This window comes from Antedon bifida, chromosome 5, assembly GCF_963402885.1.
Source record: "Antedon bifida chromosome 5, ecAntBifi1.1, whole genome shotgun sequence".
Classification (NCBI taxonomy): Eukaryota; Metazoa; Echinodermata; class Crinoidea; order Comatulida; family Antedonidae; genus Antedon; species Antedon bifida.
The window spans coordinates 26632383-26649890 of record NC_136230.1 but is presented as its reverse complement, the minus strand read 5'-3'; the positions used below and the strand labels follow the sequence as shown (position 1 = coordinate 26649890).

Genomic DNA, 17508 nt, shown 5'->3' with positions numbered 1-17508 from the left:
TTCTGCTTTAATTAAAATAATATTGCGTGTACAAATTAATCATATTGTAATTAGGCCTAGGATACTAAATTCGTTTACGATTTTTAATGATCTAATACATTTTTTCGATCATGTTCCAACATTAGCAACACGCATGCGTTGTTTCCGTCGGCCATTTTGGCTCGTTTGGATATCCACGAGGTTTTTGCCGAAGGAAAATTCCTTTTGGAATTGGTATTAGAAGGCATTCTTTTACCAAAGAAATTATAATGCCAAGCTCACAACCTCTACCATCAAAAGAAAATAGTTTATTTAAACGAATTTTGGTAGGTTAACTGACATTTATATGTTTGAATAGGTATTGAGAACACACACCTCGTTTGGTTGTGTGTGGTGATTTTTGTGGAGATCGCACGGATTGGGTGGGGGAACCCGGTCGTCAGCATTGAAAAAAAAAGAATATGAGACGGAAACCGGCTAGCCTAGGCATAGCCGTTTCTCAGGGGCGGTGAATACTAAACCTAAACTAATGATATTAATTTTGTAAAATGGGGATTAAACACCACCTATCTTCGCTTCACAATGCAATGATTAATTTTCCAGAAAATAATGTTTTTTTATGTTGAAGCAAAATAAATAATATAAAACGGTGAACAATCAATTGACAATTTAATTTTTGCCTTGACCTAAGGCTATACTGTATCTGTAGGCTATACTGTATCTGTATGCATAATAGGTCTAACTTATAACTGGGTTTACTACCTACCATGATTATTAAAAAATACCTTGCACTGTTTCAAATTGTGTAGGCTTATGCCTAATGTTATGCACAATTTGAATGATTTGTGCAATTTGAAATTCGAAAATTGTGCATGGATTTCCCTTGCTCAATAATTATTATCAAAGTTACTCAATTGTAGTTGGGCAGAAAATTACAAACCGCGCAAAGTAGTTTCAGTATTTGATAAAGCAAAGCTTGATAATCTTACTAAAATACTATCTTGCATATATTTATAAATAATGCAAATGATATTATTAATCTTAACAGAATGAATTGTTATTTATAAATATAAAGAATAAAACGATTTATGTTTTAATCAGAGAAACAAGAAATTTAGACAGCAAAAATAGGCACAGCCCTAGGTAGCCTGTGATTCTCTCGCAGCCATGTGGATAAGTGCTATGATGGGCTGAGGTTGCCGAGGTAGTGTGACCAGATCAAGTGCCAATGAGTGAATATGACGGGGCTTCTCCTTTTAATGCCTACTATTTTGTGTTTAAATTGCACAGCATAATTTCAAATTTATTGCGCATGGAAATCCTTGCACAATTTGAAATTGCGCAAATCGTTCAAATTGCACATACACAATAAAGCAAATATTTTAGGTCCAAATTGCACAACACATTTTTTTAATAACTCAAATTTAAAGGTTTGATCGTAGAGTAGCAAGTGTATTTTGTTTATTCCGATGTTTAGAAATGTTACGAACACAAGCAATACAAAATTGGTTTGAAGTACTCCAAGCAAATATTGGGCAATCCAAAGTTTGCAGAACATGGAGGTAAGATGTTTTTTGTTATGTTAAAGTACTGACACAATGGTTTTTTCTCAATCAATCAATTCATATTTATAATGCTCCGAATTCTTTCCAAAAAGATAAGTTCTAAGGTGCAATGCCAGAACCGCTAGCACTCGTAAATTTGTTGGAATAAATATGATTTCAAATGCCTTTTAAACAAGTCTGTAGATTTTGATTTCCTGATGTTAATCGGAAGAGTGTTCCATATAGATGGAGTTTCAGACAATAAATGCACGATCACCATACGTTATCTAGGCATGTGTAATTTTAGGTTATCATTAGATAATCGTAGTGACAATTTACAACTTGTAATAAGTCTTTGTTTATGTAGAGCATCTTGTGTATGTTTGTCTTGTGAACGGGATTACCACCTTTGAGAAGGATAGTGAATGAATTCACTTGTGGTTATCCTTGGCAATTTGCCTAAAATGAGAATACAACAATATTACTATTGAAGTGGAGTGAATTTTTGTATTTAAGGCAAAATTTGCCAAACTTTTTCTTTACTTAAAGTGCATATAATGACTACCGTGTGAAGGTTACTACAAGTTAATAAAATAGCAAAAGCAGCCTAATCAAGCCTTTTTAAATACTGCTTTATCTAGCTAGTTTGTTATTCATAAAAATGTAATAACATTACTAAGGTAGTACCATAATGTATGACTTCTTCTTTGTACCATTTGAAAGCAAATTTCCTGTCAGTTAATTTTTAATCAATGATTTTATTTTGATATCTGTAGAAACTCTTGCAATGAAAGGATTGACGTTGAATTGTTTGGGTCGAAAGGAAGAAGCGTACGACCTCGTTCGGAGAGGTCTTAGAAATGATCTGAAGAGCCATGTGTGTATCCTTACCCATATATAACCTATCACTTGTCATTAATAATACTATACCTGGTGCATATGAAACAGAGATCCCCAGCTATGGGAAAAATAAACCTTGTGGTCAGTGGCGTAATGCAGAGGCCTGAGGCCCCTGGTTTAGGAAACCTAACTGACCCTGCAAGTTCCAACATATAATTTAATGCCTGTTTTTTCCACTGGGCACTGTTCATGTGCCTCCATAAACTCCAGGGCCCCTGGGTTTAGCCAGTGAGCGCTCATAGCCGTTACGCCACTGCTTGTGGGTGGCTCTGGAAAAGTAAAGGCTAGGGGTAAACCCTGACTGTTGACACAAAACTTAATAATAATAATTGCTCTTGTGAGAATTACAGAATTTATGATACTGATGCTATTTGGTTATATAAACTTACATAGAATCTTGTGTTTTATCTTCGTATATTCTGAACTACAAGTCATTGTATTTAAGCCTCAGTGTTCTCTCAATATAGAAGCCAAGTCCGGCAAATTAAGTGAACTACCGAATTATTGATATACTATAAGATAAACAAAAAAGTCAAATAATATTGTACTTTCGTCTATCTAATTGACAAATATATAGCCTTTGATTGCTGTTGGTCTATGTTTTTAATGGCTAGGCCTAACCTACCACTCATAGAAAAGTGTTAAATTATGTATAATTTGTTCTCACCATTTTTAATACCAGTTAAAGCCAATTTAGTCTGGTAAAATGTTGCTGCCTAAACCTGCTTCGGAGAACACTTGGCCTACTCTGTCATTGCTACTGTCAGTAACAACTGTCCAGTGATTTCCTCATAAAGAAGCTGTTTTTTTTCAATGAATATTTGAAAGCTTTCCTTAGCAGTCTTCTTTAGGTTGGCATGTCTATGGACTTCTTCAAAGATCTGATCGCAAGTATGATGACGCCATCAAGTGCTATAGGAATGCCTTAAAGTGGGATAAGGTAACACTAATTGTTTATCTTGTTTTTTTATTTGGCGCACAGAAAGCATGTAAAACAATGTGACAATTACACTACAGGATGAAAAAAAAAACTCAATGTTTTCTATTTAATTATTTCTTAATCTACATTCACACTTGTTCAGTTTCAATGAACGGAAGACGATGCTGTGTTGTTAAGCTCTGTCTACACTTTCAAACTTGATGTGACAAATAAATGTGATGTGCCCATATATGGACATGATGATGTCATACCACTACCATATTTGGGTATATCACTACCATATTTGGGCTCATCACACTTTTTTGTCAAACTTGTATGATATGATAGTGTAGACAGAGCTTAATATACAGAATTCTGTGAAACTAGTTTGAATGTAGCTGTAGTTGATGCCATTGTTTTTACTGTAATAAATAAATTTGGATATTAATATGAAATTAAATATATCATAATATTTTAGTTAATACACAACATATCCACTATAGGAATTTGTTTGTGTTAGTAATAATTAGCAGGTGAAGGTTCACATAATTGTTGATTATTGTAGCTTTTATGCCTAGGAACTGCTATTTACCTGTCTTTGTTTTTTCTGTATTGTTTTCCTGTTTACATAATAATGTTTATGTTTTTTTTAAATTGTTGCTTTGTTTGGGTTGACAGGATAATCTTCAAATTCTGAGAGATCTTTCACTGCTACAGATTCAGATGAGGGACCTGGAGGGCTACAGAGTAAGTAGCTAGCCACTTATTGCTACAGCCAACTCCCCCAAACACCGGTTCCATAAGCCGGCCTCAATGGCTTTTTTAGAAGGTGACATTTCTGTAAGAACAGTCCAGTTTTTGTAAGAGGTTACGGAACCAAGATTCAACCCTTATAGAAATGAAATTTTTCATATTTACAAAAATAATTGTCTAATTGAAACTTTATAATTCTCGAACACATAACCAGCCATATTTCAAATTAAGCAAAATCAAAGTGTTAAATTTATCACCGTATCAAAGTTAGAATATTGGATTAAAATCAGCTCAAGATTAAATTTTTATTTGCCAGTTAAAATAGAAATAATATGAGTACATTTTCAAACATTTAAAATTTATTTTAATAAAATTATTACTATATAATATTATATAAGAAAGCTCACTGAATTTACAATTTAAAAAAAAGTATATTTAAAATCGTGGATCTGCCACTGAAGGTCGCATTTAAATGTGCGTTTGTCTTTGTTATAATTATTGGGGTTGTTGTTTTTTTTGCAGGATACACGATACCAGTTACTGCAGCTAAGACCAGTGCAACGAGCCTCCTGGATAGGATACGCCATTGCACATCATCTACTGAAGGACTATACCCAGTCATTAAATATATTAGAAGAATATAGAAAAACTCAAACAGTAAATATATAGTTGTTTGTTTTTACTACATAAATAACTGTTTAAAAGTTAATAAAAACATACATGCTTTATAAGAGTCTTTGAATTGATGGAATCCTGTGTACTGACTGTACAATGCACATGTAACTTAGGCTTATTTCCCACTAGAACACAACGCAAGGGCATAAGAGCAACGCAAGTAATTGGTCCAATGACAAACTTGTCATTGTTATCTGTCTTGCATTGCGCCTAAGTTGCTGCATCTCGTCCTAGTGGAAACCAAGCTTAAGTAACATGTAAAACTTAAATTGTCTGGTTTTTGGTTAATATTGAAGTAAAATCATTTGTTTTTTTTTTACAAAAGTGAATAACTTTTTTAAAACTGCAAAATGGTCTATTCAAAGTCTGATTTTAGTAATATTCATTTTTCATGTTTTTGGAGGAAATACATCTTTAAATTAAAGATGAATTATAATATGTTTTTACATTTGTTTTTTCAGCAGGTAAAACAGTACGACTATGAACATAGTGAATTCTTACTCTATCAAAACGATGTCATGAAGGATGCTGGGAAGCTAGAAGAAGCCCTCGGGCATCTGAACCAGTATGAAGATCAAATTAACGATAGACTCTCTGTCCAGGAAACTAGAGGTATATAATGTGATGTGTGTTAGGAATTTAATTTGTAAAAAAATAGGTTATATAGTTTGAATTTTGAACTAGACATGAAACTCGTCACTTTGACGAGTTAGTTATCCGCACGACAAACGCCACGTGCACGTCATACGTTAGACTTTTGCACACGGAAAAAGATTATGGCATTATGACCTGATCTGAAGAATATGATATGTTGTTAGTGCTGAATTCTGTCAATTTTGTGTCATATAGTATATACAGTATAAACGGTATAATCTGTATACATATTACATACAGTGTAGAATAGGTGAAATTACGGGACCCCCGGTTATTCCTATTTTTAACATGGCGACGGTATCAAAATGAAAAACTAAGACAGCAATTTCGGAAGGACATTATCTCAGCAACCACATATTACCGTGTAGAAGAAATTTGAATACGTAAAATATAGATGCGCGCCCTTTTAAATGTGATGAACTATTACGCAAAATATGAAAATACGACTTTTTTTATTCAACTGGCCATATGATGACGTCACAACATCCGATTGGCAAAATGTTCACATGAATTCGTATCTACAATCCAATAGCTTCCAGAAAACGTTTTAATCATGATTATCACGTTTTATTCTGACGAGCTATAACAGATTGAAATTTACTGTAAAGATGAAAATAAGTGACCCACATTATTTACATTTTTAGACATGATGACGTCATAAAAATTAAAATATTTTTAACTCATGCGAAAGATAGTTGATTGACCTAGATAATATAAAAATTTGGGTAAAAATGGAAAACAGATAATTGGAGATGCGCTCTATTAAATGTCATGCGCTATGATGAAAGATACAAAAATCCTATATTTTATATTCGCGTGGCCATACGGTGACGTCACAATGTCCGGTTAGCCATATTAACGCATGATCCAAAATCTACAACTCATCAACTTCCAGAATATGCAAAAAAAATAACTTTCACCGTTTAGTTTAGGAACTACGACTGTTTAAAAAAGGGCATAATTTTGACAAATTTTGACGATTTTTTGAACTTTTTAATAAAAAATGCACGTAAATTATCCAATTCGACGTGCCCGTATGACGTAATTTTATATCGAAATTGTTCAAAAGTTGGTAAAATTACTAGAAAAGGCTAAAAAAACATAAATCACGCGAAAAAAATTGTTTTCAATGCTACGTGCGCACCGCGCGCGTAAAAATATGCGCGCGCGTGGGAATTTTTTACATGCTTAAAATGACATGAAACGCGTAGAAAGTTGATTAGAAATTGATTTTTCGCATTTTGAAATTTTAAACGCGCGTGCGCGCGTAAGTTTGTGTGAAACATGCCATTTTTTTTTCACATTCAGTTAGCGCAAGATATAAATTAAACTTTTGTTAAGTTTCAGTTTAAATTGTTATATAGTTTTTGATTTATGTTAAATACGCGAAATTCATAAAAATGCGCGTAAATCACGTTGCGCAACTCTCACGTCATTCACAATAGGAGGTGCACAATTTCACGTAAATGCCGACATGTTGACAAAGTTATAAAATGTTATGTTAACACGTTTTTGAGATACGCGAGACACAAAATTGACACAAAGAAAGAATAATAAAGAAAAAAAAAAAAAAAAAAAGATGATTTCATACAGTTACAAGGAGTTATCCGCTGAATGCGGATAACTAATTAACTGTAAATTTAAGTTATATACTTGCACTCCACACTCTCATATTAAGCATGCTCCAGGGGGATTTATTTGGGGGCGGGGCTGGCGGTTCCTCATTTGAAAAATATATTTTTTAAATTTCATTGATGTGTCACCCATTTACATACGATTTTATCAACGATTTTACAGAAATGAGGGGTAAAAATCAACGTTAAAAATTGTTTAACCAAAAAACTATTAATGATCTCGTAAAAATTTGTAAATATTAGCGGTCCGGCTTGATCACCGTTATCGTTGTTTATTTTCAACTTTAACAATCTGAAAATTCTACCAAACTTTGAATGTGTGCAATTTTGGATAAAATGTGTCTTAATACATTGTATGATTAGAAGTATGCTATTGATATTATTTGTTATTGATATTATTTGTTATTGATATTATTTATTATTGATATTATTATCTATTATTGATGACGTGACTGTATTGATCAATTGACAATTGTTTAACCTTTCTAATCCCAGGTGAGATATTTTTAAAGCTAGGCAGAAAAGTAGAAGCCTCGCACATCTATGAAGGTTTGCTGGAGAGAAACCCTGAAAACAGGCTGTACTTGGAGTCGTACGCTACTGCTTGTGACTGTCACACCGATGACGAAAAGGCTGCAGCATTCAAACCATTTACAGAAAAATATCCAAGAGCGTCCATGCCGAAACATCTGATGATGAAAGTAGCTCACGGTAAGATCCGGTTAAAGTCTTTTAATTAGTTATTACTGCTCAATCCAATTTAAACATATGTAAAGCTCTGTCTAGACTAGCGAACTAGTTTGACAAAAAATAATATGATGTGCCCAAATATGGGACTGATATGATGTCATGTCTACACATGGGCACATAACATTTTTTTGTCACAAAGTTTGATAGTGTAAATTGAGCCTAAGGAAAACATGATGTGATTATTACACTAGTAAAGGAAGGTTGACTGTCAAACAGAGTGTCTAACCCCCTCCCCCCCCCCCCCCAAAAAAAAAACTATGTTAGTACTGTTTGTTATGTTTATTATTATTATTACAATATAACAACATAATTTTAGGTTGTGCTAGGCTAGTTCTTTTGCGGTTAATTTTAAATCATTTATCGCATGTCTTTTCAGCTTTTTATGTTTTATTGAAGCTTTGTACCAGTTTTAAATCTCCTGTTTAGTGTATTGCTTGTAAACCATTTTGTGTTCTTGTATGTTGTTATTGGAACCGAATGAATTTCTCTTTTATAGGCGATGAATTTGAAGTTATGATTGATATGTATCTGCAAAAGGCATTAGTGAAAGGAGTAGCCCCAGCCATGACGAATATCAAGGCATTGTATGCAAACAAAGTGAAGTCAGCTTTGATAGAGAGAATTCTAATGGACCATGTAAACACTCTGCAAACTACTGGAAACCTGTATGGTCATGGTAAGAAATTTTAATGTAAAATCTATGGAAGCACTAAAGGTGTGCTTTAGTAATGCCTTACGCCTTCTCCTTAATAAACCTAGGTCATGCAGTGCCAGCACCATGTTTGCTCATTCTATGAACTACAGCTTAATGTGGTGTATGGCATGTTGTGCAGGTTAGGGAGGACACAATATGGTCACGAAATGCATTTATGATTTTGCTTATCCATCATCCAATCTACATGGTAGTTAGATGAAGCTATTGTATTAACCATGTGACTATGTGACGTTGGTTTATTTATATATATATATATTTTTTCTTGATATTTATAATAATGTAGACACTAATTTGTTCTTGAGCTATGGAGAATTTTGTACTCTGTATTATTTTTTCCGAAATAAAAGATGAAATGAAATTACAGTACCTCCAATTAAGGACCTTTTTAGGGACTGGGATTGTAGTAATCTTATTTTTCTGAATGAAGAATTACACAACGTTTGTTAAACTTTGTTTTCTATCTTTGTTTTTGAAACTCTTCCAACATAAAAAAGCAAAGAATCATATTTATCAATATTTTCTTTCACATCCCTCCTGTTTTGTATTTCTACTAAGCTTAACATAAAATTGGGCCTGTTCAGGCGCAGTTATTTACCTGCGCATAGTTATTGGTAACATTGGTGTGTAGGTCAGACTTTACCATGTAAATAACTAAGCCTAAACATTATTGTGACATTATATTTTGCTCTTTCAGATCCAAGTGCAGAAATTGGTATGCCATCGATGTTGATGTGGGGTTGGTATTACCTAGCGATACACCATGACATGATGGGTGATTCAGTCAAGGCGTTGGAGTACATTGATAAAGCCATTGAGCACACGCCAGTCCATATAGAACTGTTTGTAGTGAAAGCTAAGATTTATAAGGTAGGCTTAGCAACAGCCTTAACATTTTGTTTGAGACTGTATGGTCTTACTTCAATACCCAGGCATACTGCTTGACCTCTGATCAGTGAACTGTGTCAATTTAAAAAAATGATAAGATGAACTTTATGCATTATTATTATTATTAAGAAATTATTGTGAACTTTGAATATTGTTTTTTTGCTCAAAAATGTAAATGCATGCACAACAAATATGCATTAATGGTTTATTCAGTCACAAAGACTGATAACTATTTTACATAGTATTGTATGTTATACATAATGGTTGTCTGTTTTGGCCAACTGCGTCTTAATTACATTAATGTACAGTAGAAACCATTTACCTCAACAAAATGTCCTCTTTTAACAACAGTTTCAACCTGAATTTGTTAGAGGTGCTCTAAAATACACTTAACACCTTTTACAAGTTATTGATCCCTGACACAAAAGATAATTAAAATCAGTTACAATGACAATATGTTAAATATTTTAGCATGCTGGGGACATTCAGAAGGCGATTGAATGCATGGATGAAGCGCAATCATTAGACACGGCTGATCGGTTTATTAACTCTAAATGTGCCAAGTATCTACTAAAGGGAAACTTGGTAAAAGAAGCTGAAGACATGTGCAGTAAATTCACAAGGGTAAGATGTTTGTTTTATATTTTTTTGTTATTTCATACTCATCCAACAGCGAGCAAAAATTGGCCAATTACAGGATGTATGAACTATTTTATAATTTATCGTGCTTATAAACTAAGTCTCATTTGAGGCTTAGGGAGTGGAGTTGAAATAATTGTGAGTTACAACCCTGGCACTAGGTCAGCATTGAACCCTGGGTTGGAAGGCAGGCACATTAACTACCAAGTTACAGCTCCACTAAAAAGTTTTTGACTGATTTCGAGCTCAGTGTGGACATAGGTTAATAGAGTTGACATCAAATAAGAATTTAGGTTTTTAATATGTAGTTGTATTATGAACATAATGTAGGCAGGAGTTTTCTTGGCCTCTGGACAGAATCCGAGCTCAGTGTGGACATCAAATAAGAATTTAGGTTTTTATTATGTAATTGTATTATGTAGGTCAGAGTGTTCTCAGCCGCTGTACTGAATCCGGGCTCTGTGTGGAGTTAATAAAGTTGACATAACAATTTTGGTTTTCAATATGTAGTTGTATTGTTATTTTCTAACACAGGAGAGTGTAGCAGCTATGGAAAACTTAAATGAGATGCAGTGTATGTGGTTTCAGACGGAGTGTGCGTCAAGTTACCAGCGACAAGGAAAGTATGGAGAGGCTTTAAAGAAATGTTTTCAAGTGGATAGGGTAAGTCAAGCCAGTTAATGAACAAGCTGAGATACTGCTCTAGGTGTCTGAGGCCATCCTAAAGCTCTGTCTACACTATCAAACTGTATGCGACAAAAAAAATGTGATGTGCCATATATTGACATGTCATATCACTAACATATTTGTGCACATCACACTTTTTTCAAACTAGTTTGATAGTGTAAACAGAGCTTAATGCACGCGGTTGGGCTGAGGTGGAATAAGACAACCATTTAAAGGCTATTTGGTTTCCAAAAGTTCCACCTTCATATTTTTCCTTATAATTTATATATCAAACAAAAAAAATTGTATATTATAATTTAATCTATATTATTTTTCAGCATTTTTGTGAAATAAATGAAGATCAATTTGACTTTCACACATACTGTTTACGGAAGATGACGTTGAGGGCGTATGTTAGTCTACTTCGTCTAGAAGATATTATTCGTCATCATAGGTTCTTTTTCAAAGCTGCTCAGGTGGCAATAGAGGTAGGCTGTTGTTTAATTGCTCCTATTGTCACCAATGCCTTAGTAGAGTAAGAGTAACGTATCTTTCCTAATCACACACAAAACTACATTGGTGTTCCATAAAGTTAAGCCCTCGCAGCTAAGCATAGATCCTTGCCATTTCACCATATTTAGTGGGTTAGGTTAGTGACAAAGTAAAAAATTTGTTTTGCTAGTATTCTGCATACAAGTAGACTTTGTGAGATAGATTTCAGTGTCTTACAAAGGGGAAAATGTATGCCATATTAAAGTGTAATCCTGAATTGTATAGTGTCTTGTTACAATGATTTTCATGACATTTTCAGGAATACAAATACAATAATTAAGTTTTATTTTATAATTTTCTGATATATATCTAGCTCTACCAATAATAATAATAATATTCGTTCTTATATAGTGCTTATTGCACAACAAAAACATGTATGGAAACATACTTCCATAATACAGCTTGTAATCAGCGCAAAGTTGTGTCTTGATCTAACCGGGTACCCATTTATACACCTGGGTATCGAGCACTGTAACCAGATGATCTAGTTATCTCTTCTCGTATATTTTGTGCTATAAATTTATTTACAATGATGTTTTTTCCTGAACCAGAGTTGGGTGGGATTATACCAGAGGATATACGGTATTAAACCCTGCCACTCCCCTCCCTCTGCCTCCTATTTTAAAATCCTTGATCCACCACTGTGCATCAAAATCCATAAGGCTCTGAAACAACTACGATGTCGGAATTAAATGTTATAAATTCATTATTAATTTTTTGACGTCTTATATAATTATTTGTTGTAATTATTTGAAGGTTTACGTTCACCTACATGACAAGCCAATCCAAGATAACGACGGGATGGACCAACTAGACACCGAGAATCTAACTCCAAAGGAATTGAAGAAATTAAAAAGTAAACAACGAAGGGCGCAAAAGAAGGCGCAGGAAAAGGAGGAACAGAAGATAAAGTCTGATAGCAAACAAAAGAAAGATGCAGAAAGTGAGGGACCGAAGGAGGAAGAACTTATTCCAGATAAATTAGAAAAGGTAATAACCGCACTACATCACTCGCTTTATTACTTTTTAGCACATATCTTTATTTTTTTAAATTTATTTTATTTCACCTTATTTATAGAGGGTGACCCTAAACAGTGTATGCTGACAATCAAGGGGCCCTATTGATGAGTTATGATAAGTGTCTGTGTGTGACAGTGGCTGTGTGTACACTAGTACATTGGGGCAACCCCCTACTCGTCTCAAAAGATGTACTAGGTTCTTTAAAGTGCATGTGAGCCAGATGTGTACGCTGGACCTACGGTTTATAGTCCTTATCTGAGAAGACTCGTTCTACCACCAGAACCAAGGAGCGAGTAAGGCTCGAACCCTTGCCGATGTTAATATGGCAAGGTATTACGGTTCCACTTGGTCACTCATCTAGTAATAAATCTTTGGGGTGGCCATTTAAAAAACACCAAATAAACACACACACACAAATTATGTTAATTAAGCCCTGTGCTAAAACAAAGAAATGTTATACACACATATTACCATCATTCCATTGTAATTTTTGTTTTGTTTCAGTGTGAAAACCCATTACAAGAAGCACTCTATTTCTTAAAACCTTTACAAACATTAGCTAAGGACAAGATTCAAACCCATCTATTGGCATTTGATATCTACTATAGGAAAGGTAAGATTATTACACTAAAATTATACCGTAATGCTCAGATCTCAACAACTTTGTTTGTCTTTTATGCGTTAAATATATCAAATTTTGTTACCTTTATACTAGTTAAAGGTTAGATCCCATTCCTAGCCTAAAAACATTAAATTGGAAAACACAATTTATAAATATTGTACGTATTATATGGAGTTCTATTTGTATAATAATAATAATAACAACATTTATTCAACATCAACAGACAGTTTACCTAGTTTATGGTCAAGACACACAGAAGCCAAAGTGGCTTGTCTTTGTAGTCCCTAAACATAAAACATACATAAATGGACGCATTACAATTACAAAAAAAGACATTATGAGATAAGCAAAGATTATGTATATTATTATTTAAAATTTTGTTTTCTTGCAGACAAGGTACTATTAATGTTGCAGTCCATCAAGAGGGCGTATGCTTTAGAACCCTCCGACCCCAAACTACATAAATGTATTGTACAATTCGCCATGCTACGTAAGTCAAAATATTTTATTTTTTTATTTAAACGATAAATTATATATTTTTAATGGAAATGCACAAGTAGGCTACAAGTTTAAATTTAATTTTGATTGCTAATGGTGCTAATTGAATGTATTGAAAATTTATTTGATTTTTTTTTATACAGTATAACCCCCTCCATTGGGTCACCCTAATAAAGTGATGCTTTCCTGTAAAACAAGCGAGGGGAAACAAATACAGGGGACACCTTCAGGACCCCACAAATTGTAGGTGATAATAGGGGTGTCCCAAAGAAAGGGATTCCCAAAGGCGGGGTTTATATGTTTTAACATTACGGCTAAGGGGACGCTATGTTGGGTACCAAAGTGTTTGCATTAATGTTAATTTTAATGTACATTAACACTTTATTTTGTCACTTTTTTGTGCACAGTAAAGGAAAAGCAGACGTTACCAGAAGCCGTTGACACTGTTATATCTGATGAAATGCAAAAAATGTTAAATGGAAGAGAACTTAAGGAGTATAATAAAGACTTCCGTGTAACGCATGCAACGTCTCTACCACATCTGCTTGCAGGTAAAGAAAAACCTCCTTTTGTTTGTTTTTTATTATTTACCATATTTGCAAATTAACAATCGAACAAAAATTCTTAAAATAATCAACTTTTACACCATTATTTTTTAACCTCAATATTCAAAGATAAGAACGTTTTAAAAATTTATTTACAGGATGCAAGATGCAGGTATTAATAGACCCGTCAACACAAGAGGCTGCTATATCTCAATTAACTAACTTGGATGACAACATGTTACATAGAACACCTCGGGTTAGTACTTGTTGCTTCTTTACTCTTCTGTGAATAATTTTACCATCTTGACAAGGTTTTAGCACTTCTTGACCTGGTTGAAAAACTCTTGACTAGGTTAAACAACCCTTGACCAGGTTGGAAAACTCTTGACCAGGTTAAACAACTCTTGACTAGGTTAAACAACTCTTGACTAGGTTAAACAACTCTTGACTAGGTTAAACAACTCATGACCTGGTTGTTAAATCTTGACCAGGTTAAACAACTCTTGACTAGGTTAAACAACTCCTTACCAGGTTTAACAATTCATGACCATGTTGAACAACTCTTGATGACTTAAACATGGCTTGAATTATAGCATAGTCACATTCAGTTGTTGGGCCAAACCAAGCACAATTGATCCTCGCCATCAAACACCCTATCTTAACATTCTGTGCACATCGATAATTTCAAAATTCCTTTTCAGTTATGCACAACTATTCTAGAAGCAATTACAAGTGACTTCAAAAACCCCAACGCAGCTAACTTATACCGAAAGAAATGCCGCGAGCAATTTCCTTTATCTCCATCATTCCTGAGTGACGAAGAAAAGCGTGAATTAGTATCGTTGAAAACGAACGGAAATGCAGAATTAATTAAAGAGTCAACAGTTATGGGGAAAACATGCAACTCTACCGGAGATGCTGGCAGTGAGCTTATATCAAATACCTGATGAAAAAGGACCTTTGTTAGTGTTAGTTAACACTGTATAAACAGTGTTTAACCTATGGACTGTGTATCTTAGCACTGTGGCTGGTATTATGTAACATACATCATATACTAGTGTTACTTAAACATCATATTACTGATGTTAGTGTTACTTAACATCATATTACTGATGTTAGTGTTACGTAACATCATATTACTGATGTTAGTGTTACTTGACACTATGTTTCTGGTGTTCGTATTACTTAACACCATTTTACTGGTATTACTGGTTAGTGTTGGGTAACAAATGTGTGATAATGCACTTTATCGCATAGTAAACTTAGCAACATAAAGTGAATGTTTCCAACATATTGCAAACTAAGTATCTACTTACCTATCAATTAATCAATCAGTTAAAGATGTATTGTCCCCCTGAAAAAATAATTTGTACAATTTTTTTTTTAATATGCCATTTTAATGTAACATAATGGTTATCCACTTTCACCAAAACTTGGATCGAAAAAAATGTATTTACCTGAAAAAATACTTTAATGCAACAAATGGTCAAATTGGCTGCCAGCCAATGGGTTTTTGGTTGAATGTGACCATTTATTTTGTCATTTTATAAGTGAAAACATATTTTGTTTTGTTTTTTTTTTCTACGGAAGTTATTAACTTTATTAAAACTACAAAATAACATATTCAAAGTCTGATTTAAATAATCTTCATGTTTTTGGGGGACAATACATCTTTAATTTTCGAATTCATGCATTAACCCAATTATACATGCTCTCATTACAGCGAAAAAGAAAATAAGTTTTGGATTAAACACTGAATGTTTTCACAGCCTTTATGGTGGTTTTCAAATGTTTACATTGGCAATTTTTAAAACATAGAGGAATTAGTAAACTTAATATTGGGCCATGTTACAAACAGAATCGTATTTTATACCATGCATGCTAATTTATATCTGTGCTAACATTCCATAGCAATTTTAATTAATTTGATTTGAATTTATTTGGAAAATCATAAAAAATCCATACAAAGTGATAAGATTAACTACTAATCAAATACATTTATAAAAGATTTTCCAGGATAGCCTAAAAAAGCATAGTAGCTTATTTCAATAATACTGACAATTTCATATAGTGCTCTACAAAGAACACAACTCTAGAAGATTTCCATATCTATGTAATAGGCCATCCAGGTATAGCTCAATTGAAAAAAGGCTAGAGAAAAAAAAAACCTATTGAAAAATGAGTATAGTATTAAGAGTAGAAGTGTATGTATGTCATTCAGCTCCCAATACACAGGAAATATTTTTTTTCTGAGCATCATACTGAATCCGGGTTTACTAGTGTGCAGTGTAGTATTTGTATGAATTTTTTGAAAGAATTCCCATTTTTTCGTAGAAAATAACCAAAAATTGTTGCTGATGTTGCGTTTTTGTACAGGTTACAGACTTGTATTTCGTGTTGAAATTTCTGTATCCAACAATAGCAATTTTTTTAGAAATGAAAGTAGAATAATTTTACATTAACTGTGACTTTTAGATGAGAGATTTCAAATTGAAACATTCAGTGTTATTGAGGCAGATGTATTTTAATGATTGCAGTGGTAATTCTGTTTGTAATACAAAAAAATAAAATGATTATTTATTTCATAAATTGCTATAAGCTATCAAAAAACATTCGATTTGTTAAAATCAACAGAATTAAAAACCTGTAACATAGTTTTAACTTGGAGTTAATTTTGTCAAATCTGTTTTAAAGAAAAATGTGCTGGATTGAATTTACTCCATATATATGATTTTTGCCAGACTGTGTATATCAAAGACTATATATGTTAAGATATGTTCACACTAAGCTCTGATTAGGTCCGGTGGTTGGATAGTGTGTACTATTGCACGCCATGTGACCCACAATCGTCCAATCAAATAACAGGAATTTATTTAGGTGTTATGTAATACAATATATAAAATGTTCATGTGCTGCATTCACTTGTATGTTTTGATTACAGAATCCAAAACGTGTGTGTGAACGTAGATCTAAAGACAAGGAATCTGTGGCCGTATTCACCATTCACACTTAGGCTAAGGAAACAACCTTAAAATTAAAAAAACTCTCCTATCTTAGTGAATACAATTTATAGGAAATACTTTTTAATTATTAATATTAATAATAATATTTAATAATATTTATTAAGTTATGTGAAATATTTAAGGGAAATATCTTGATTGGTGAATATGGCCACTGGTCTTTGACATACAAAGTTATGGTTGTAATGTGACTTTATTTGACAACAAAATGTGATGTGCCCATATATGGATATAATGATGTCATATCACTACTATATGTGGGCATATCACTACCATATTTGGGCACGTCACACATTTGTTGTTAAACTAGTTTGATAGTGTAAACAGACTATATAGGCCTTAAGATAGGCTAATTTTTACACCCGACTAGACTTAGTTTTGCTGGCAAGTGAAAAATATACAGAACTCGTGTCAAATATACAAACCTCCATTTTATATTGTATTTAGTTTTCCCCAAGACAATGTTTTTAATTAATGAATTCCCGTCCTTAATTCAAAACCGATTCATTACGCCTTTTACATATGTGCAACTAGATAT

At 33.3% G+C, this 17508-nt stretch overlaps 1 protein-coding gene across 1 annotated transcript; it reads left to right on the top strand.

Moving 5' to 3' along the window:
• Window positions 1-166: 166 nt before the first annotated feature.
• On the top strand, window positions 167-16611 carry LOC144843698 (N-alpha-acetyltransferase 16, NatA auxiliary subunit-like). Its single transcript, XM_078700590.1, has 19 exons — window positions 167-305; window positions 1457-1541; window positions 2300-2404; window positions 3275-3363; window positions 4021-4089; window positions 4618-4752; window positions 5232-5382; window positions 7554-7769; window positions 8305-8484; window positions 9218-9390; window positions 9880-10032; window positions 10582-10710; window positions 11052-11201; window positions 12022-12255; window positions 12790-12898; window positions 13299-13397; window positions 13813-13956; window positions 14109-14206; window positions 14652-16611. Exons 1-19 carry the CDS (start codon window positions 249-251, stop codon window positions 14895-14897), a joined length of 2622 nt encoding a protein of 873 aa, XP_078556716.1. The 5' UTR covers window positions 167-248; the 3' UTR covers window positions 14898-16611.
• The last annotated feature ends 897 nt before the right edge of the window (window positions 16612-17508 follow it).

Bases quoted from the DNA above. Each gene is read 5' to 3' on its own strand.
- LOC144843698 (XM_078700590.1), top strand. From the start codon at position 249: ATGCCAAGCTCACAACCTCTACCATCAAAAGAAAATAGTTTATTTAAA. The intron at 5,383-7,553 runs GTATATAATGTG...TTCTAATCCCAG, and splicing joins CTCTGTCCAGGAAACTAGAG to GTGAGATATTTTTAAAGCTA. The intron at 13,957-14,108 runs GTAAAGAAAAAC...ATTTATTTACAG, and splicing joins TCTACCACATCTGCTTGCAG to GATGCAAGATGCAGGTATTA.